Source organism: Pelobates fuscus, chromosome 5 (assembly GCF_036172605.1).
Source record: "Pelobates fuscus isolate aPelFus1 chromosome 5, aPelFus1.pri, whole genome shotgun sequence".
Taxonomy (NCBI): Eukaryota; Metazoa; Chordata; class Amphibia; order Anura; family Pelobatidae; genus Pelobates; species Pelobates fuscus.
Genome location: NC_086321.1, coordinates 54,770,646 through 54,792,248, shown reverse-complemented (window position 1 = coordinate 54,792,248; position 21,603 = coordinate 54,770,646). Strand labels below are relative to the sequence as shown.

At 43.1% G+C, this 21,603-nt stretch overlaps 1 protein-coding gene across 1 annotated transcript in view; it reads left to right on the top strand.

Moving 5' to 3' along the window:
* Positions 1 to 15,565, top strand: part of LOC134612444 (transmembrane protein 71-like) — a 33,080-nt gene extending 17,515 nt beyond the window's left edge. Inside the window, exons 3-9 of the mRNA XM_063456802.1 lie at positions 2,108 to 2,320; positions 3,933 to 4,060; positions 5,564 to 5,692; positions 8,419 to 8,494; positions 9,390 to 9,448; positions 11,486 to 11,535; positions 15,030 to 15,565. Coding sequence (XP_063312872.1) covers positions 2,108 to 2,320; positions 3,933 to 4,060; positions 5,564 to 5,692; positions 8,419 to 8,494; positions 9,390 to 9,448; positions 11,486 to 11,535; positions 15,030 to 15,038 — 664 coding nt within the window. The 3' untranslated portion in view covers positions 15,039 to 15,565. The remainder of the gene's footprint in view (positions 1 to 2,107; positions 2,321 to 3,932; positions 4,061 to 5,563; positions 5,693 to 8,418; positions 8,495 to 9,389; positions 9,449 to 11,485; positions 11,536 to 15,029) is intronic.
* The last annotated feature ends 6,038 nt before the right edge of the window (positions 15,566 to 21,603 follow it).

The window sequence follows — 21,603 nt, the reverse complement described above, 5'->3', positions numbered from 1 at the left end:
TGGGTACCCCTCAGTCACACTGCAGACACGGATACTCTAATAATAGTGACTGTCCTTGGGTGCCCCTCAGTCACACTGCAGACACGGATACTCTAATAATAGTGACTGTCCTTGGGTACCTCTCAGTCACACTGCAGACACAGATACTCTAATAAAAGTGACTGTCCTTGGGTACCCCTCAGTCACACTGCAGACACAGATACTCTAATAATAGTGACTGTCCTTGGGTTCCCCCTCAGTCACACTGCAGACACGGATACTCTAATAATAGTGACTGTCCTTGGTTTCCCTCAGTCACACTGCAGACACGGATACTCTAATAATAGTGACTGTCCTTGGGTACCTCTCAGTCACACTGCAGACACGGATACTCTAATAATAGTGACTGTCCTTGGGTACCCCTCAGTCACACTGCAGACACGGATACTCTAATAATAGTGACTGTCCTTGGGTACCCCCTCAGTCACACTGCAGACACGGATACTCTAATAATAGTGACTGTCCTTGGGTTCCCCCTCAGTCACACTGCAGACACAGATACTCTAATAATAGTGACTGTCCTTGGGTGCCCCTCAGTCACACTGCAGACACGGATACTCTAATAATAGTGACTGTCCTTGGGTACCCCTCAGTCACACTGCAGACACGGATACTCTAATAATAGTGACTGTCCTTGGGTACCCCTCAGTCACACTGCAGACACGGATACTCTAATAATAGTGACTGTCCTTGGGTGCCCCTCAGTCACACTGCAGACACGGATACTCTAATAATAGTGACTGTCCTTGGGTACCTCTCAGTCACACTGCAGACACAGATACTCTAATAAAAGTGACTGTCCTTGGGTTCCCCCTCAGTCACACTGCAGACATGGATACTCTAATAATAGTAACTGTCTTTGGGTACCACGTAGTAACACTACAAACAGAGTTCCTGTAATAATAGTGGCTGTTCTTGGGTACCACGCAGTAACACTACAGATAGTAGTATCTAATAATAGTGACTGTCCTTGGGTACCACGCAGTAACACTACAAACAGAGTTACTGTAATAATAGTGGCTGTTCTTGGGTACCTCTCAGTCACACTGCAGACATGGATACTCTAATATTAGTGACTGTCCTTGGGTACCCCTCAGTCACACTGCAGACACGGTTACACTAATATTAGTGACTGTCCTTGGGTACCTCTCAGTCACACTGCAGACACAGATACTCTAATAATAGTGACTGTCCTTGGGTTCCCCCTCAGTCACACTGCAGACACGGATACTCTAATAATAGTAACTGTCTTTGGGTACCACGTAGTAACACTACAAACAGAGTTCCTGTAATAATAGTGGCTGTTCTTGGGTACCACGCAGTAACACTACAGATAGTAGTATCTAATAATAGTGACTGTCCTTGGGTACCACGCAGTAACACTACAAACAGACTTACTGTGATAATAGTGACTGTCCTTGGGTATTACATAGTTACATAGTTAGATAGCTGAAAAGAGACTTGCGTCCACGCAGTAACACTACAAACAGAGTTACTGTAATAATAGTGACTGTCCTTGGGTACCACGCAGTAACACTACAAACAGACTTACTGTGATGATAGTGGCTGTTCTTGGGTACCACACAGTAACACTACAGACTTACTGTGATGATAGTGGTTGCTCTTGGGTACCGTGTAGTAACACTACAGATAGTAGTCATCTAATAATAGTGTTCTTGTGTACTGTGCAGTAACATGATCGGTGTATCTTTGTTGCTAATGCACTTTTTTACAGTTTACAGATAGATAAAATGGTCAAAGTATGATAAAACTACATCTACATTGAATTGGAATTTTTTTGGTTTGGATGTCACCCCACAAGTGGCATCATAGGGATTTTTTGATTACCGAACACATTTTTGTAGTGAATTGTAAAGCAAACTGTGAATTGTAGACGATCTCTGCTAATTTGTAAATAAATCCTCCAATTTATCTATAGTCAAAGCTGAACTATGTTCGTTTGAATTTTGCAACTCACAACAAATCTGTGTTTAGTGAATAAACCTCTTATAGTTTGACATTAATAGTTTATAACTATTATTATAATGAATATTGCTTTATTTTCTAGTAATACCTATGATTTGGATGGTATGGAGTCTAACCCCGGCACTTCCTTCAATAAAACCATATGCAGCCTTTTCTCCTCCTGCCGGCACAGTTTGCGCTTACTATCGAATGGCTACTACGTTGTGGATGAAGATTCGGTTTTGTATAATGATGATGGAAGTGTAGTCATCAGTCCAACAAAACCTAATGTATCCTACAAAGAGAATTCCGTCAGGTAAGTATAAATATATGTGAGGTTGGTCTCGGGGGTAATACTAAAGTTACTTTTTTGAGATTCAAAAAAATATATATATTTTATTTCCTATTTAGCCATTTTAGTGAAGGTTCAAAACCTTCATATTTAGATTAGTCTGTTCAGCATGCACATTTCTCCAATACAAAAATATCATTATTACATTTACTAGTGTTTACAGACACATTTTCATATCAATTTCCTACACATGATTTAGGACATTCAAAATGATTTACCTACAGAAGTGACCATCAAAGTCTAAGGGAATTTGTGTAGATAAATTCGTTAGAAAGTTTTTCTAACCATGTTGAATCATTTGGAAAGTCTATTATATCGAGGCTTTAGATCCTTAAATAAATACATCTTTGCGCAGCCCAGTTGGACAATTCTAAAGAAGTGTTTATAGTATAGGAGAATTCCCAAGGCATTGGCAAGTTTCCCCAAGATGATTCCCATTGAATTCGTATCCCATTGAGTTCTCATGAGCAGGAAGGCTGCATACAGACCACGGAATTTAGAAGCTGATTTGAAGAACAACGGTTTAATTATTTATTTATTTATTTTTTAAACAGAGGAACATTTACATCACCAGAACACACACAGGGTGGCCCGAAGGTAGGTATACATTGAATCAATGGAATTCATCACAACAGATTATATGGGTACACATCCAAATTGGCAGTTACATTTCAGGCATTTAAATATCAGTGTCAGAAAGGAATGTTGCAACGTTGATGGGAGACGTTTCAAGCACTTATGAGATTAAATAGTGTTAAATAAATAGAATTGTAATACAATGCAAATAAACTATACGGTATACCTACGTTTGGGTCATCCTGTATAAACTGAATTCTCTATTGGGAAAGGCTGGCAACGTTTGGACTTGGAACAAGTACAAATAAGTGGCTTTTTGGGGGCACAAAAATCACCAATCTTTGTGTCTATGAGCCTACTCATAAGGCAGCATCTGAAGTATGTATTTGCAGCTACCCTCGTCATGACCTGCACCTATATATACTGCAGTCACCAGCCAGGCAGAATTTACATATAAGACCCAGAGCACGTACCGTGCATGCGCATTCACATCAGTCTGACAGTATCTACGGTCCATACAGGGTACACAGCACCGGCATCAAGCCAAGAGCACACACCAGCCACCTCAATCACTATCAAATGAACAACATTTACAATATTTTCATTCCAGATATATTTCTGCACATACCAAGAATTATTTGATTCCTTTACCTAATTAGCTTTTGATATGTCTATTAGAAGGACATCCAATTATCTGCTGCCTTTCTAACAAGCCAAATATCCAGAAATTACGTTACCTGTTCCCCTTTGATAATAATTGGTTAGTAACAGTTGGTTGCTGTATTTGTAGATCTGTTCACGGGACGCTTGGAAATAAAAGCACCTGCCAAATTTAATAAAATAAAAAAAAATAAAAAATGATTCTCTTGCAACAAATATCAGAACATGCCATAGGAAAGGCTTTGCTTTATCTGCCAGCCCACAATGCAATCACTGTTGTGAGTTGGGGTACAGTGCTTTGAGGTATTATTAATCCTTACAATGCCTTTGTTTTACCCAGGATCTTTCGAAAGAGGCGTAAACAGTTAACGCTAAGACAACTCGAAATTGACAATATGGAGTGCAAGGAATCAGATCTAGAGGATGACGACTGGGATTGTCAGAGAGGAGATTACAACTTCAGTCGAGGTCAGTGATGTTTATTATCACACATTGTAATATCCATCCACAGGGATGGCAGAAATATTCCAGCCAAGAGAAGAAGTAGACACAAATTGTCCACTTGTTTTACTACAATAAGAGCACTGTTGAAAAACAACTATCGATTGTTGTTTTTTTTAGGGGGTTGGCTTAGATTTGTTTTAGAACATTCTCAGAATTAATTCATTTGCAAATCGTGAGAAAATGACCACTTTAAGAAAGGCAATTTTCGTGGTATCAAGAACAGCTGATTGGATGGAAATCTGGTAACTTAAGGTAGTATTTTTAGTTGGTGGAGTTATGAAAACTCCAGAAAATCATTCCATAAGTTAGCACCCACTCCATAGGTTGGTACATAGTGAGTTTACCGAGTACGTTATATCTCACAGGATAAGAAGTTGGAGTATGGCGAGTAAATCTTCCCAATACTGTCAGTTATGGGTATGGTTCTATTTATTCTGTTAGCCCAGGGTTATTCGCAAAAGTAACAATTTGAATTTCAAACTTAAGGCACAAATAGTCAAACTGGCAACATTCTCTAAGTCGGCTATTCTTCCACGTTGGCTACTATGTCCTTAAATTTGAAATTCACACTGTATGTGAAAATTGTCATAAATTCAAAGTAAATTTCATATTTTAAGGTTTAACTGAAAATAAAAATCTTTAAGTCAACTATGCTTTGAGTTTGGCAATTTTGGCATTAAACTTGTAATTCACTTAAAATTCCCGACAGTATACACATTAGTGGGTGTGTGCGTAACATGGAATTCCATAGTCTCTGGTCGTTACAGTGCTACAATGACTGAAACAGCTGCGGCAGTCATAATAATGTGTATTCCTTTAATAAAAAATTAAAATTACAAAACCCATCACTCTTGTTATTATCTACTGTCCACCAGTTTAAATGGATATTCTCAGTACTAGAGTCACTACCACTCATTATGATAGTTAGGTACAAGGAATAATTGGGTTCTCACCCTGTTTTTTATTAAACCATTTTTGAGAGGTTTCACCAAAAAGGTGCCTTCCTGGCATTCAAAGCCCGACCCATCTCCTACAGCTCAAATAATAAAGACGTTTTGTGTTCGCATTTTCTGCTCAAAGCTATCTAACGTTACAGTACAATTGGCTCTGAGCACTGGGCTCACCGTCACTATCTCCATTTAGTAGTTTAGTTTACAATAATATGTTGGCAATATATAAATATATATATATATATATATATATATTTTTTTTTTTAGATTGTCCCTTTAAAGTCCCCATTAATGACCTGACTTTCAGCTATTAATTTAAACTGCAATATCCACTACTGATAATTTGTTCTGTGTGTCATTTAGTAGCTGTATTGTATTCATGTTGCTCAGAGCAATGTTTAAATGAGAATCATTTTGCTGCAGTCTCCCCTGTTTAACACTTCCTAAATAAAATGAGAACTATATTGTCCAGCATTACCCATGTTTGAATTTACCTATGTTAAACATTTTATAACAGAAATTATGCCGGTAAAGTCGTATCCTTTCGGGGTTTTAATCGATCCCACTGAAGATTCGGTCACCGCTCATGAAAAACAAGACTCCCTGTCACATTTTTCATCTGAAGAATTCCTGAGCATTAACAATGGTAGGAACACAAGGGGCGTTATGGTGCTCTCTTTGGTGGATATGAAACCCAGACTGATACCGCCTAAGTGTACTTAGTAAGGAAGGAAAGACCCAATTTTAAGCCCAATTCCCTCTGTCTCTGTTTTCTATCCCAATGTCCCTCTTTTCTAAGAGCTCCATATTGTTGGAGTGTCTGAGTGTATAACAGAGCTCCACAGCAATAATACTCCTAGTAATGTCTTTAAACTACAATAAATGTGATTAGAAATCAGTCTGCATAAATAACATACAATGTTCGTCAAACATCTTGCGATCGCCCACCCCCAATAAATAAATCCTTAACTAACCTCCTCACCCTAATAATATTGAAGGGGCTCAATAAATCCAACACCTGCAATAAATAAATAAATAAATAAATCATACTTCCCTTTAGAAGTCACTCCGTCAATTGTTTAAATACCCCACCCAAAGTCCATGGGTAGGGGGGGAGACAATGGCATGTCCATCCTCCTTCTTGACTTTTATTAAAGGGATACTGTACTACTGCTCCCCCTCACTGGTAAATAGAGGGTTAAAACCCATTTATTTACATACGTTATCCCAGTGCTGATGTCCCTCGACGAGCAGGGTCTAATGTCCCTCGACGAGCAGGGTCCTCACACGCATTAGACCATCGCATAGGAAAGTATTTAATCAATGCTTTCATATGGGGTAAAATCTGACGCTGAAGGTCCTCATGCAGAGCGTCAGATACCGGACCAAAGGTCCGTTTTAATTCAGGAACTCCAGCCAGACAGACTTAGAGCTGCAATGTAATCACTGCAGTGTCTATGGAATTAAGTGCAAATGGGACAAAGCACCCAGACCATTTAAATTAGCTGATGTGGTCTGGGTGCCTACAGTGTCCCTTTAAATAGCCCCTTGTTGTCACCCAACAGAAGATACGCTAATTAAATGAAAACCTTTTGTAGCGGAGAGCCGATCTTGCACAGCTATTCTCCACTAGAGATTCCAGTGAGGCTCAGGAACAAGGTGATGTTAAGTCCATAGGCAAGGTTTCCAGCAGGTAAAGTAATACAGCAGTATCCCCATCGCAATCCCAATAACTGGACGACACACAGTTTCAGGAGTAGACTGACAAGCTTTATTCCACAGTTCCTTATAAAGCCCTCTCCCATGCAAGGGAGGAGGTTCTATCACTTAAGACATTATCCAATCTCTAAGTAGTAACCTCCCACAGATCTCCTCCCCTCCTCTAGCATCATAATCCCCTTATTGTGTACACAGTTTTCCCCGAGTTTTGGATGTACCCTAAATACTTGGGGTACATCCACAAATCCAACATCCCCAGATAGCTCTATTCTGGGGGACCAACATACTTAAAAATTAGCCCATTCGGATGAATGGTTCGTGAGATATGGGGTTCCAAAGATTTGACCGACCGCATGGGTAAAGTATCCGAAAACAGTTCCATGCATTTTGGCCCTGCGGTCGGTCACAAACAAGGGAATGAAAACAGGCGAATTGCCTGTGTTATAGAGCCTGGAGAGGGTTTGAATGAATTCCCTTGTTTATGGGGCTCTTTCTACCGAACGGCGGGTCATTCGGTAGTTTCCATACGAATTTCTGGAAGTATGGAGGTCTCAGCGGTGTTTGCCTAGTCAAGTGTCCGATTTTAGTTCCAGACACTCGACGGCGAAACACCGCTGTTCGGTAGTTTAAGATGGCCGCCGCCACGTGTTTGTTTCCCGAATGGCGGCCACCCAGAGGACAAAGACCACACTGCACTGATTGCCAATTACCTGTTTGCAACATTGTTGCAAACGGTAATTGGAGGCACACTCATTCCTGGGTGGTCTGGTTGTTCGGTAGTTTCATTCCCTTGTTTTATTTGAATGATTCTACCGAACAACTAGAGGAATACAATTCTTTACATACATTTAACTGTCATTATACCCGGATACCATGCTTTCTATACATGTACATACACATTAAACCAGCCATATGACCAAATACACTTATTCTCATACATGTCGTGGGACAGCCCGGTACCAATCCGCTACACCTTTTAATTAGCCTAATAACATATTTGCATGTTTTGACATAGATTATTAATAGCCTTTATTATTAAAAAAAAAAAAAAAGTATGTGCCCACTACAGTGAGAATTCAAACTTAAAGGATCACTATAGTGTCAGGAAAACAAAGCGGTTTTCCTGACACTATAGTGCCCTGAGGGTGCCCCCACACTCAGAATCCCCCTCCCGTGGCGCTGAAGGCTTTAAAACCCCTTCAGTTACTTACTTTAATCCAGCGCCGGGCTCCCTCGGCGCTGGTGACCTCTCCTCCCCCGCCGACGTCAGCTCCCCGTCCGTCAGTGGAGCGGAATGCGCATGCGCAGCAAGTGCTGCACGCACATTCAAAGAGTCCATAGGAAATAATTTCTCAATGCTTTCCTATGCGCCTCTAGTGGCTGTGAGGAAGACAGTCACTAGAGGTTGAATTAACCCCTAATGTGAACATAGCAGTTTCTCTGAAACTGCTATGTTTGCATCTGAAGGGTTAAAACCTGAGGGACCTGGCACCCAGATCACTTCATTAAGCTGAAGTGGTCTGGGCGACTAAAGTGTCCCTTTAACTTTGAATCTTCACTTTAGTGGATAACCAGGTAACAGTTTATTTAAATCCAGAAGATTTTCTTCTAGAAACAGAATAGCAGCTTACTTTTTTTTCCCTCTTGTTTCAGAATCTGATAAACAGAAAACTTGGATCGGAAAAGCAGCGTTGTTTTCCTTGTTCTTCCTCATATGGCTGTGTGAAAGGTAAAGGTCATCTAGAACTCGGCCCAAGATATTCCCGTGACCCAGGAAACTATGAGTTTGGTGTCTCCACTAAGTACATCTCTGTGTCATTCAATATCGAGAGAAAGGAGGAGTATATATTCACCTGCAAAATCAAAGAATCCCCTTTCTATTTCTCATATCGGGACACAAAAAGCCTCAGATAATATAGTTATATTCAGCAAGCCTCCCAACTGTCCCAGTTTCGTTGAGACAGTCCAGATTATCATGGCAGCTTTTGGGGATACCAGGGTACTGTCCAGAACACGCATTGTGTGAGCAGATATCATTAAACACCCTTACACTATGTTCAAGGAACTAGAACTCTGCACTGAAACAGGGCTCCCTGCAGGGCCGCTTGGCAGGCAGCTTGGAGTGCATTCACGTAGGGCTGATCTGCCAGTAATTTATGGGTGGATTTGCCCCCTCTAGGGCAAATCACATCACTGGCACGTCCCCGTTTACCTCCTCCCACCGCATCCCACTTCTCGAGACACCGGAGTTGGGAGGTATGTATTCAGTATCCAGCTAGTCAGCCACAGATAGCCAGGGTCAGATATATATGTAGATAAGAATACAAATTATCTTTTTGATATTCTTCATATTTTCCATGATCAGCATATACCCAGACCACAGCTATCCACGTGTGGAATGGTACCACAATGTTTAGATCCCTGACGTAGTTTCAGAAACAGTTCAGCAATAGTCGGTTGTCATGAGAACCGCATTTGGAGTGGTGGTGGGAAGGGGAATTTCAACAGCAGACATATACATCCACCACCAACTAATCAAGTGACAGGGACAGACGAAGGGCTTTAAATTTGTCTTTAAAAGTTCTTTTTTGCATGATATTCATTATTATGTTTATTATTTGTAGGTTTTTCATGGAAGGACATGCTGGTCTGCTGGCAGCTTTGCTCCTCCTCGTTATTATCTGTAAGTAATGGTTAGTTACCGGTACCTTCTATGTTCACAGCAAAGGGATGTTAGATCATATAAATAATATTTAAATAATATATGATTATAAACAGAGGTCACTTTGAGAAAGTCCTAAAAGATATGAATACTCAGATTCAACCCATTGTAATAGCAGAACCTCTCTGTTATTAAATGTGTTCATATATCTTTTAAATTTTTGTAAATTTTTAACAATTAAAAAAAAAAAAAAAAAAAACACATTGCTTGACACTATTGTTTGTGCTTAATGGAAGTAGGGTAAAGTACTAGTCACTAGACACAAATACTACAGGCACTGCCATAGGGAGCTCACAAGTGGCATGATGTGACAAAAAAGGCAAAACTAGGAGAATAAAGATGCAGTTGCACTGAAGTGGTTAAAATATTTTTAATTAATTTCATGAAATGTATTCAATGTATTATAACCACTTCAGGATCACTCTGTACATGGCCAACCCTTAGGGTTGGCTGGCCAGTACAGCTGGCACACATGCAAGCTTCAAGCTGGCTTGCGCTCTTTGTTATGGCATTGCCCCCCACAAATTATCAGTGGCACCGAATGCAACGCTTACATGTCCAACACATTGCTGTTACAGGAAAAGCCAATATTACGGATTGATCTGACAGTAAGTGGACTGGGTGTTCATAATGCTTGGGAAATAATAAACTAAGCATATCTTCACTGCAGACACAAATAAGATCTGGAAATTGAAAAGTTGGCGAAAATCTGTACAGAAGTAGGTTTCACGGAGCGCAAGGGGTCGAACGTACTACTCAAATAAGAGGCACTTAGCAGATATCTAGCAGAGCTTAGTAAGCAGCCAGTAATGTAATCCCCATGTGTCTGAAAAGAACTGCTTTTAGATGTAAGCACTCTTCAGCGATCCTTTGTGCCATACAATACTGCCGGAGCTGTGCAGAGTATAGCAGGATTGTTAACTTGTTGATCTTTGGATTGGATAGTTGGTGGCCAGAGACTGTGGGTTTCTCACCAAAGAATACACTGCAGTGAAATGAAAAATGCTGAATTAATGCTCCAATAGCCAAATCAGTTATTGTGGCCAACATTTTGCTATTCAGATTCTGATTGCTCCAATGCACTATTTAGTGATTAAACCTAAATCTGTAGATCTGTATCTTCTGTTCAGATACAAACACCCTAAATAATTCTGCTTCTTCCATCTCTAAGCCCAGTCTATCTGTACCTATTTTACAAGGCCAATGGCTCTAACATGCGCTCTCTAATCACGAATGTCTTACTAGCAGGGAAAGCTTTCCCCTGCTGTGTACCATTGAACAGAGAAAGACTGAGATGTAGTGAGCGTAGCAGAGTTAGGGACATATCACATTGTCACTTGCTGTCAGGAAGGCATAGAACTATTAGCGAGATAGAAGCAGTCGGAGTATTTGCATAATGAGCAAAGACAGCTAGTGATTATCTCCAAGCCAATCAAAAGCAGTCCTATGTATATATCAGGGCTCAAAATCTCCACTTGCCACTAGCCATTAGTGAGTGAAAATATAGCCTTGATGAATCATTCTATCCAGTATTTACCTGTGGAGCCTCATTCACGGACAAATTGGTTAGTTCAGGTGTGGATTAAAAGGAATATGATTCGGATGAACCGCTGCAAACACATTTTTGCACAGGTCTGATAAATAATGCTGGTGATTCTTTATATACAGGTACTAAGCTCATGGTTTGTGGAGGTAAACATAGGGCATTATATTTTTGCTCACATGTATGTGTTGTTGCTGGGTGCTGTTTGGTATGTGGGAGCTGGACTGAATAATGTTGGTACCAGGAGCATTGCTAGGTTGCAGAAGCACCTGGAGCTTGAGCCGAAAGAAAAACGTGATGACCCATTAACTAACAGAGAGCTGGGGATATGTTATGACATATGTTCCCTCCTGTCTACCCATTAGCAGTTTTTTCACCAAATTTCTCATTCAGAAGTTATATCGTATTTTATCCAATTCTGCAACTGCTATAATTGTTGATTTTCTCTTTCACAGATTTTGCTCTTCCAAAAACAAGAATGACTGAAGCTCAAAGCAATCAAAATGTAAGTGTGTGCAGATAAATGTACAAATGTTGCATAGAAACTGGCTGCTCTTATTGTACATGATTGCAGTGTCCCCCTCATTGTGCATGATCCCAGACTCCCCCTCCTTCTGTATGATCCCCGAGTCCTCAGTTTGCATATTCGCAGTCTGTCACACCGTGTGTTTGATTCCTGAGTCCTCAGTTTGCATGTTCGCAGGCTGTCACACCGTGTGTATGATTCCTGAGTCCTCAGTTTGCATGTTCGCAGTCTGTCACACCGTGTGTATGATTCCTGAGTCCTCAGTTTGCATGTTCGCAGGGTGTCCCACCGTGTGTATGATTCCTGAGTCCTCAGTTTGCATGTTCGCAGGCTGTCCCACCGTGTGTATGATTCCCGAGTCCTCAGTTTGCATGTTCGCAGGGTGTCCCACTGTGTGTATGATTCCTGAGTCCTCAGTTTGCATGTTCGCAGGCTGTCACACCGTGTGCTTGATTCCTGAGTCCTCAGTTTGCATGTTCGCAGGGTGTCCCACCGTGTGTATGATTCCTGAGTCCTCAGTTTGCATGTTCGCAGGGTGTCCCACCGTGTGTATGATTCCTGAGTCCTCAGTTTGCATGTTCGCAGGGTGTCCCACCGTGTGTATGATTCCTGAGCCCTCAGTTTGCATGTTCGCAGGGTGTCCCACTGTGTGTATGATTCCTGAGTCCTCAGTTTGCATGTTCGCAGGGTGTTCCACCGTGTGTATGATTCCTGAGTCCTCAGTTTGCATGTTCGCAGGCTGTCCCACCGTGTGTATGATTCCTGAGTCCTCAGTTTGCATGTTCGCAGGGTGTCCCACCGTGTGTATGATTCCTGAGTCCTCAGTTTGCATGTTCGCAGGGTGTCCCACCCTGTGTATGATTCCTGAGTCCTCAGTTTGCATGTTCGCAGGGTGTCCCACCCTGTGTATGATTCCTGAGTCCTCAGTTTGCATGTTCACAGGGTGTCCTACCGTGTGTATGATTCCTGAGTCCTCAGTTTGCATGTTCGCAGGGTGTCCCACCGTGTGTATGATTCCTGAGTCCTCAGTTTGCATGTTCGCAGGCTGTCCCACCGTGTGTATGATTCCTGAGTGCTCAGTTTGCATGTTCGCAGGCTGTCCCACCGTGTGTATGATTCCTGAGTCCTCAGTTTGCATGTTCGCAGGGTGTCCCACCGTGTGTATGATTCCTCAGTTTGCAGGTTCGCAGGGTGTCCCACCGTGTGTATGATTCCTGAGTCCTCAGTTTGCATGTTCGCAGGGTGTCCCACCGTGTGTATGATTCCTGAGTCCTCAGTTTGCATGTTCGCAGGCTGTCACACCGTGTGCTTGATTCCTGAGTCCTCAGTTTGCATGTTCGCAGGGTGTCCCACCGTGTGTATGATTCCTGAGTCCTCAGTTTGCATGTTCGCAGGGTGTCCCACCGTGTGTATGATTCCTGAGTCCTCAGTTTGCATGTTCGCAGGCTGTCACACTGTGTGCTTGATTCCTGAGTCCTCAGTTTGCATGTTCGCAGGGTGTCCCACCGTGTGTATGATTCCTGAGTCCTCAGTTTGCATGTTCGCAGGGTGTCCCACCGTGTGTATGATTCCTGAGTCCCCTTCATTGAAAGTGTTAGGAAGCTGTGTCCTGATTTTCCCACCCCAGTAATTGCTATTGAAGGGCGAACTGAATGAGGAGTGCAGTGCCAATGAATGCTCAGACATTTCTTGTAAAGCGCCATACCTGAGCATACAGAACCATGGGGATCCAGTTAATTTACATGGCAGGCCCTGACTATGACGGCTTGTCTTGCTATAGAGTTTAATGAATGCTGCTGCAAGGCTCCTCTTTCTGTCCTCCTTCTGTCAGTTATTGCATTGGCTTCTTGTAAGATATAGGCATCATTTTAAAAGTCTGTTCCTCGCTTATAAATCTCTTCCTAATACTGCTCCTGTCTACCTATCCTCACTAATACACAAGTATGTCCCATCCAGGCCCTCAAACTCTGCTGAAGACCTTCAATATCCTCTGTTCACACTCTTTAAAACTTCTCTAGGGCTGCACCATTTCTTTAATACTACTCCAGTAGCTTTTCACTACAAACTTCAAGAAAGCTTATTAAACTGTTAACAGCTTTCTATCCCCATACCTTACTAACCAGCCGCCTCTCCTGCAACTGTGTCATCTACAAAACTAAGCCTTCACTGTAAACTCTTCTTGCAACCTACTTTTTCCATACACAAAGTACATCTCAGCCTTACCTCTTGTGCCACTTTACCCCACTCCCTCTAGAATGTAAGCTCTCTACACTTTATTTTCCTATCCGTCCAACTTGTCTTTTTGTAGTGCACCTATTGTACAGCGCTGCAGAATTTGATAGTGTTTTATAAATAATATGATGACAGGTGCGCCAGACATGTAATGGCAATGGAATAAATTAAAGTGATTGATAATTTTTAACAAAGAAAGTCACAACCTACTTTTAGTGCATCATTCTTTTTTTGTTTTTAATAATTTAAATTCCTTTTGAAGTCATGATTTCGACATAAGGGTTTAAGAGGTAAATTGCATTTTTAATGGCAGCCTCTATGTTGAGAAAGTAGATGCGTTTTAGTTTTGAATAATTTTTATTTTTTTATTATAGCGTTTTTATTAGCGCCTTTATGCAGTTTTACAAATTTTCACATATTGACTGACAGCGCAACTGATGTATTATATAACATAGTAAGTCACATTTCTTGTCTAAATAACTGTCCTTACATAGCTGATCCCGTGCCGCCTTGAGTCGTATTCTAGCGTATGTTCACTGCGGCCTCAACAATGCATCTTAGCTTGAAAATATGATCCGTAACCTTATTTAACTGAGTTAACTGTTTACACCGTTTCTTTCTCAGGTCCAGTGTGTGTCCCTGCTCCCCTTCTACCTTCCCTAATATCTTATTGGTTCCCTTCAGGCCTCCCTCTATGGTCTCCCCCCCGTTTGTGTGTGCGGACGATGCGGTTTGGTTACTCCCTTTTCCTAGGGGTTCATTGAATGAGTGGAACCTATTGTGCTCCGGTTGAGCGTGTTCCTTCTATTTCTTCCTGTTTAATTTGGGGCCCAATTCTCTCCCGGCCGCTCCTCCCCCCCTCCCCCGGTGGTTTCCGTGTTGGAGTGCGGTGTCCCCACTGTCCCCCCCCCCCCCCCCCTCCCCCTTGGCCCCCCCGGGCATCCTTGCTCCCTGAGCGTTGCAGGGGCTGGGATATTGAGGGTTCTGTTTGTGTGTCTGGTAAGTGCGTGTCCTTTAGGGACCTCGAGTCTGCCCTTCTATCCCAGGTGTGGCCACCAGAGGAGGCTTCTGGGCGACATAGCTCCGGTCCATGGATAGGGTTCCGGCAGGTATAGAAGTGTATAGCGTGAAGAAAATAGGATAGATGAGAAGTCCATGTAGAATTACCTTGTTTCAGGGGGTGTTCCCCGGTAATAATGTTTGAGTTATTGAATAACGTTCTAATTTATTCTTTTCCACAGGTCACCTAAGGAGAACGTCATCCATCACTCTTGTTTGCTCTACTTACTATTCAAAATAGAGAAGAGAAAAAAAAATGACCAACTAGTTTTCTTATTTATGACTATGTGACTGGAATAGGATCTAAAAGTTAAACGTTTAGTAGGATTGATAGTGTTTGTATGCCAAAAATGTAACTTGTACATAATGTCATCAATGTCATGAATAAGCTGTGACAGATGATGTCTCTATCACAAATAATGAAGGTAACAATATTTTTCTTTTCTACCCATCATAGAGATGTTAAATGTGCAAGTGATTGGGTTTGCTTATAAGTCTACAATAGCCCTACTTTTCCTCTGGAGCCTAGGTGTGGCAATAATCTACATTATAACAGTAAAACCATTAATCAAGGGGGTTAGTGGGGGCAAAAATATAATGTCCTAGGTTAACCTTCACAAATAGCTTTATATATACGCATTCATCATTTTAGGACGTAGTAACACTGTATATCTACAGTGAGGGAAAAAAGTATTTGATCCCCTGCTGATTTTGAACGGATGTCCACTGACAAAGAAATGATCAGGCTATAATTTTAATGGTAGGTGTATTTTAACAGTGAGAGTCAGAATAATAAAAATAAAATCCAGAAAAATAAGTTATAAATTGATTTGCATGTCAATGAATGAAATAAGTATTTGATCCCCTATCAATCAACAAGATTTCTGGCTCCCAGGTGTTTTTTATGTCAGGAGGGATTTTGTCCCACTCCTCTTTGCAGATCCTCTCCAGCTCAAACCTTTAGCTCCCTTCACAGATTTTCTATGGGGTTAAGATCTGGAGACTGGCTAGGCCACTCCAGGACCTTAATGTGCTTCTTCTTGAGCCACTGCATTGTTGCCTTGGCTGTGTGTTTTGGGTCATTGTCATGCTCGAATAACCATCCACGACTTATTTTCAATTCTCTGGCTGAGGGAAGTAGGTTCTCATCCAAGATTTGACGGTACATGGCCCTGTCCATCTTCCCTTTGATACAGTGCAATTGTCCTGTTCTCTTAGCAGAAAAATACCCCAAAGCAAAATGTTTCCACCTCCATGATGGGGGGGATGGTGTACTTGGGGTGATAGGCAGCCCTCCTCCTCCTCCAAACACGGCGAGTTGAGTTGATGCCAAAGAGCTCGATTTTGGTCTCATCTGATCACAACACTTTCACCCAGTTCTCCTCTGAATCACTCAGATGTTCATTGGCAAACTTCAGACGGGCATGTACATGTGCTTTCTTGAGCAGTGGGAGTTTGCAGGCGCTGCAGGATTTCAGTCCTTCACGGCGTTATGTGTTACCAATTGTTTTCTTGGTGACTGTGGTCCCAGCTGCCTTGAGATCATTAACAAGATCCCCCCCCGTGTAGTTCTGGGCTGATTCCTCACTGTTCATCTGATCATTGAAACTCCGCGAGGTGAGATTTTGCATGGAGCAACAGACCGAGGGAATAATCGCACCAAATGTTGTTACTTTCTCACCAAACAGCTTAGCGATGGTCGTGTAGCCCATTCCAGCCTTGTGTAGGGCTACAATCTTGTCCTTGACATCCTTATCCCCAAACTCCAATATCTCTTTTGCACACTACAAATACCCAACCCGAAACGCTATTTAAAAAATATGCAACACATCCACAGCACATTCATATGGGAGGGAACAAACAGTGAGCAAAGGCGGGTTGGGTTGGGCCTACCAAATCTAACGACATACTACAGGGCAGCATACCTACACAACATAGCACAAATTAACCTCCCGACCCACGCCCCACAATGGGTAGCAATAGAATCCCACTGGGCACCCCAACATGACCTCCGAGCAGTATTATGGCTACAGAAATGCCCGAGACACATACGAGAGGCCCTATTACCTAGCACACAGAACCTGTTAAGAGTGTGGGGCACAACGAGGAACAAGTTGGTGTCTAACCCCCAGCTACCTATGGCCACGCCAATACCAACAATAGGCATAGAGATCCCCACAATTACTTGGGACACCTGGAGGAGAGGGGGAATACACCACATATACCAAGTCATTGACAGGGGTAGACTGAAAACGCTACCAGCCATCCAGACAGAGTACGTATTACCCACCAAGACCACATTCTCCTACCTACAGTTCAAATCATATGTGTCAGACAAATTAAAAGACCAGCCAGGACTAGACAATGAAAAAACCATGACGACCTTTGAACAACAAAGTGTAGGAACTGCGCCACTCAAGAAGACAATGTCCTGGGGGTACCAGAAGCTAGTGTCAACGCAAACACACACACTAGAGCAGATTTAAAAAGATTGGCACAGAGAAATAGGCCAGACATTCTCAAACGAAGAGTGGGACAGAGCATATTCGGCCCATCGAGGGCTTACCGCGTGCGCCACCCATCTAGAATTGCAGCGCAAAATCATGTAACGATGGTACTTGGCAGGGCCGCCACCAGAAATTTTGGGGCCCCTAACTCAGCTCAGGGTCTGGGGCCCGCCTCCAATCCCGCCCACAGGGTCCGCCTCCAAATCCCGCCCACAGGAATACACACAGACACAAAAATACATACTAACAGACACACATACACGCATATAGGCATATGTACTGCCACACACATACTGAGACATACACACACATACAGACACACAGGCATACATAGTGACAGATAGATACTAACATACATACAGACACACATGCATGAGGACTTACACATACATACACCGACATTACAGACACCGACATTACAGACACACAGACAGCTAATTTTTCTTACCTTTTTTTGCAGGTGGAAGGCTGTGGCTGATGGGAGTCGGCGTGGCTCCTGCGGGCTGCGGCCTGTCTTTCTTGCCTCCCGCGCGGCGCTGCTGGGAGGAAGTGACGGACACTTCCTCCCAGCAGTACTTTGCGGTTGGGATTTTTTTTAAAGGGGCCCGGTCGCGCTATTGCACGGCTGCAGCGCTGACCGGGCCCCTGAAGATACAGGGCCCATCGGGTGGCCCTAAGTGAGTGGGACACCCGATGGGCCCCATCAGCATGTGCTACACGTGGGGCCCGGGCGGCCGGGCCCCCCAGCCCGTGACAAACGTTATGGTTGTCACCCCCTGATGGCGGCCCTGGTACTTGGTACCAGCAGAACTACACAAAATATGGCCTCAAACTAGCAGCCTGCGCTGGAGGTGTGGGAGGGTGGTAGGCACGATGCGCAACATCTGGTGCTCCTGTGATAAAATAAGCTCATTTTGGGAATCGTTGGCCCAACTGCTTCAAAAATTATTGCCTAACACAAGGTTGGATAAGCCGCAGGAGTGTCTCCTGTTTATGTTAACAGGGGGCATGCCAAAACACATTAGATTCATTATATACCACACTTTGATATCTGCAAACTTACTGATATTTAGGCTATGGAAAAAAAACCACAACACCATCAATAACCGATCTGATAAGGCAAGAAGATCAAAACTGGACATACGAATTAATGGCAACGGCACAATTTGGTACACGCCCGAGCGTACGAGTAGCCCACAGGACATGGGGGAACAATCACGACACCCACTAATACACAACGGGACACTGACCCTAATCCCTTCCCCTCCCCGCCATAGAGCGAGCGAACAAACCACGCAATAAATGATACATGGAGGAGTATCGAGCATCAAACCATAAACAATTGAGTGATGCATACATTGGTATAATCATAATCAATCAGAGACGCACATGTACCTTCAAGAAACAATGCGAATAAGTATATAGCCATTTAAGTAACAATGCGCTTCCCTCAAGCACACTCTGATACACACAATCACCTTAAACTAACACAATGTGTAAAAATGTTAATCAGAACAAGGATGTAACAACCCAAAGCATTAATCATTTGTACTAAGGATATAAAATCAACCAATGTACCCTTGAATGGAGGGGATAAAGAAACACACACAGAGGGGCTGGGAGAGAAACGTGACATACAAAGGAGGTGAGTGTGACAGGACTAGGGGGTTCAAGTGACAGGGTGAGTGTGGCATGGTTGGAGAGGATGAATGACAGACTTGGAGGGATTAATGTGATAGTCACCCTGTGTAGCAGGATAAAAGAGAAGGAGTGTGACATAGTGATAGAGGATGAGTGTGACCAGACTGAGGATGAGTGTGAAAGTGCGAGAGAAAATGAGTGTTAAAGGATTAGGAGGGGTTAATGTGATAGGGTGAGTGTGGCAGAGCGAGGGCAGGTAAGTGTGGTATGGTTGGAGGGGTTAATGTGAGTTTGACGGCATGTGGGATGACAGTGTGGGAGGGTGACAATTTGTAGGGAAGTGACAATATGTGTGTGAAGGCAGTGTGGAGAGTGCAAGGGCTACAATGTGTGTGCGCGAGTGTGAGGGGTGAGGCAGAGCAAGGGCATGTAAGTGTGGTATGGTTGGAGGAGTGAGAGTGACAGCTTTAGGAGGGGTCAATGGGAGTGTGACAGCATGTGGGGATGACAGTTTGTAGGGCAGTATGTGTAGTGCTGACAGACTGACAGTGTGCGGGGAGGTGACAATATGTGTGTGAAGGCAGTGTGGGGAGCGCTGAGTACAAGGGCTACGATGTGTGTGCGAGTGTGGGGGTGTGACATTGAGGGGGAAGTGTGTGGGAGGGTGACAGTAGAGGTGCAATGTATAGGGTGACAGTGTGTGGGGGGTGACATTGAGTGGGAGGGCGACAGTGTGGGGGGTGTGAGTGTGGAGGTCAGTGTGGGGGGTGTGAGTGTGGAGGTCAGTGTGTGGTGGTGACATTGTGGGAGGTAGTGTGTGGGAGGGTGAGTGTCTGGGGGGATGTGACAGTGTGGGTGCAATGTATAGGGTGACAGTGTGTGGGAGTGTGACAGTGTGGGTGCAATGCAGAGGGTGACAGTGGTGGGGGGTCAGTGTGTGAGCAATGTATAGGGTAACAGTGTGGGGGTCAGTGTGTGGGAGGGTGACAGTGTGGGGTTCAGTGTGTGGGAGGGTTACAGTAGGGGGCAATGTATAGGGTGACCGTGTGAGGGTTAGTGTGTGTGAGGGTGACAGTAGGGTGCAATGTATAGGGTTACAGTAAGGGGTGTATTTTCCTTCGGTTCGCATCATAACCAGTCGTTTCATCAGATGTCTTTTTCCAGTCCTCCTCTCTCTGATTCTATCCAGTTTGCTCACGCATGTACGGTTATGTTCAAGCTCATCCACAAAAGAGACAAACCCTGCCAAGGGTAAGAGAACTGGCTTTAGTCGAATATTGATCATACTGGTTCCGCGAGGCCAACTCCCCACCTGAACACGGAGGTTCCACCCAACTCATAGTTAGTGCCTCGCATACTCTTCTGTAGGGTCTTAGCTAGGGCCTCATATTGTCTCTTTTACCGTCACTGAGAGGTCAACACCCCGCTACAACGCATCGTAGCTACGAATCCACACGGCCCAAAGCAAAGGTAGAGCCTCTCACAGCCACTTGGCAACAAGCAGGGCTTCACCTGTCACTGAGTAGTTAATAACTTCGCCAATCGGCACTAGTTAGCAAGCCAGATCTATACAAGGGATATTTCAATTGGCATCAAAGTTTTGCATGGTTAACTCATTTTCTTTAAGGATGCTACAAGAAATAGCTCCAGGTGACGTTATCTTTAATAGACGCTCTAACCCTGTCAATACCAAGTCCCCGCCACTCCTACAACCCTGAAGTCTGGCCTTGCTGAAATGTAACGGTTGCGCTTAAAGAACAATCAGCCCAGAGATCCTCTTCAGTTCAAAAAGACCTAATCACGCCTTAAGTTAGTTTTATCAATTACGCAGGTAGATTTGTCTACCAATACTAAGGAAGCTTACGCTATGTTTAAGAAATTGTGTAGGACTTCAATATAATATAATGCATTACAATTGTAAATGGTTGCTTTTACTAATTTTTGCCACATCTCTTTGAAACAAGCCTACAATACAAGTAAACTATCCTTACAGGAATTTAACATTACATGTAGACAGTATACCCCAACAACTCCCATTTTTGTTTTCTTATTCAGAAGGTGTGCTGAGAGGTGTCAGAGACCAAAACCCCACAAACCATCCAATACACTCCCTATAGACAAATCTTTGAGGGAGTCTTCAAATTAATCGTTTAACGTCCCTTTAATAACCCTACTAACATGGTAATTAAGTCAGCAGCTTACTTGGCTTTCTACGGTTTCTTGAGGCCAAAAAGAAAGCAATTTACTGTTGGAAAGCATTCCACCTTAACTCATGCTTCAAAAATTCAACAATCATTACATTATATCTACTCCTCATACCACAACATATCAGTCAGGTATTTTCTAAATGGTGCCCGGTTCAAATATTAGACTCGTAATCAAAGACCAGGTTAGCCAGGTCCCTTACTATCTTGAATGAATGTGCTATTTTCTACATTTATTACTCCACCCAGGCATTAATCCTTCCTCCTACTCGGGCCACTCATTCCATTTCAAAACAGCAACATCAGCCTCTAATGGGCATGTTACGTCACACATAATTAGCAATATGGGACGTTGGATTACAATAGGAACATTCCTAACCCAGGATAGAAATCAGACTCTTTCA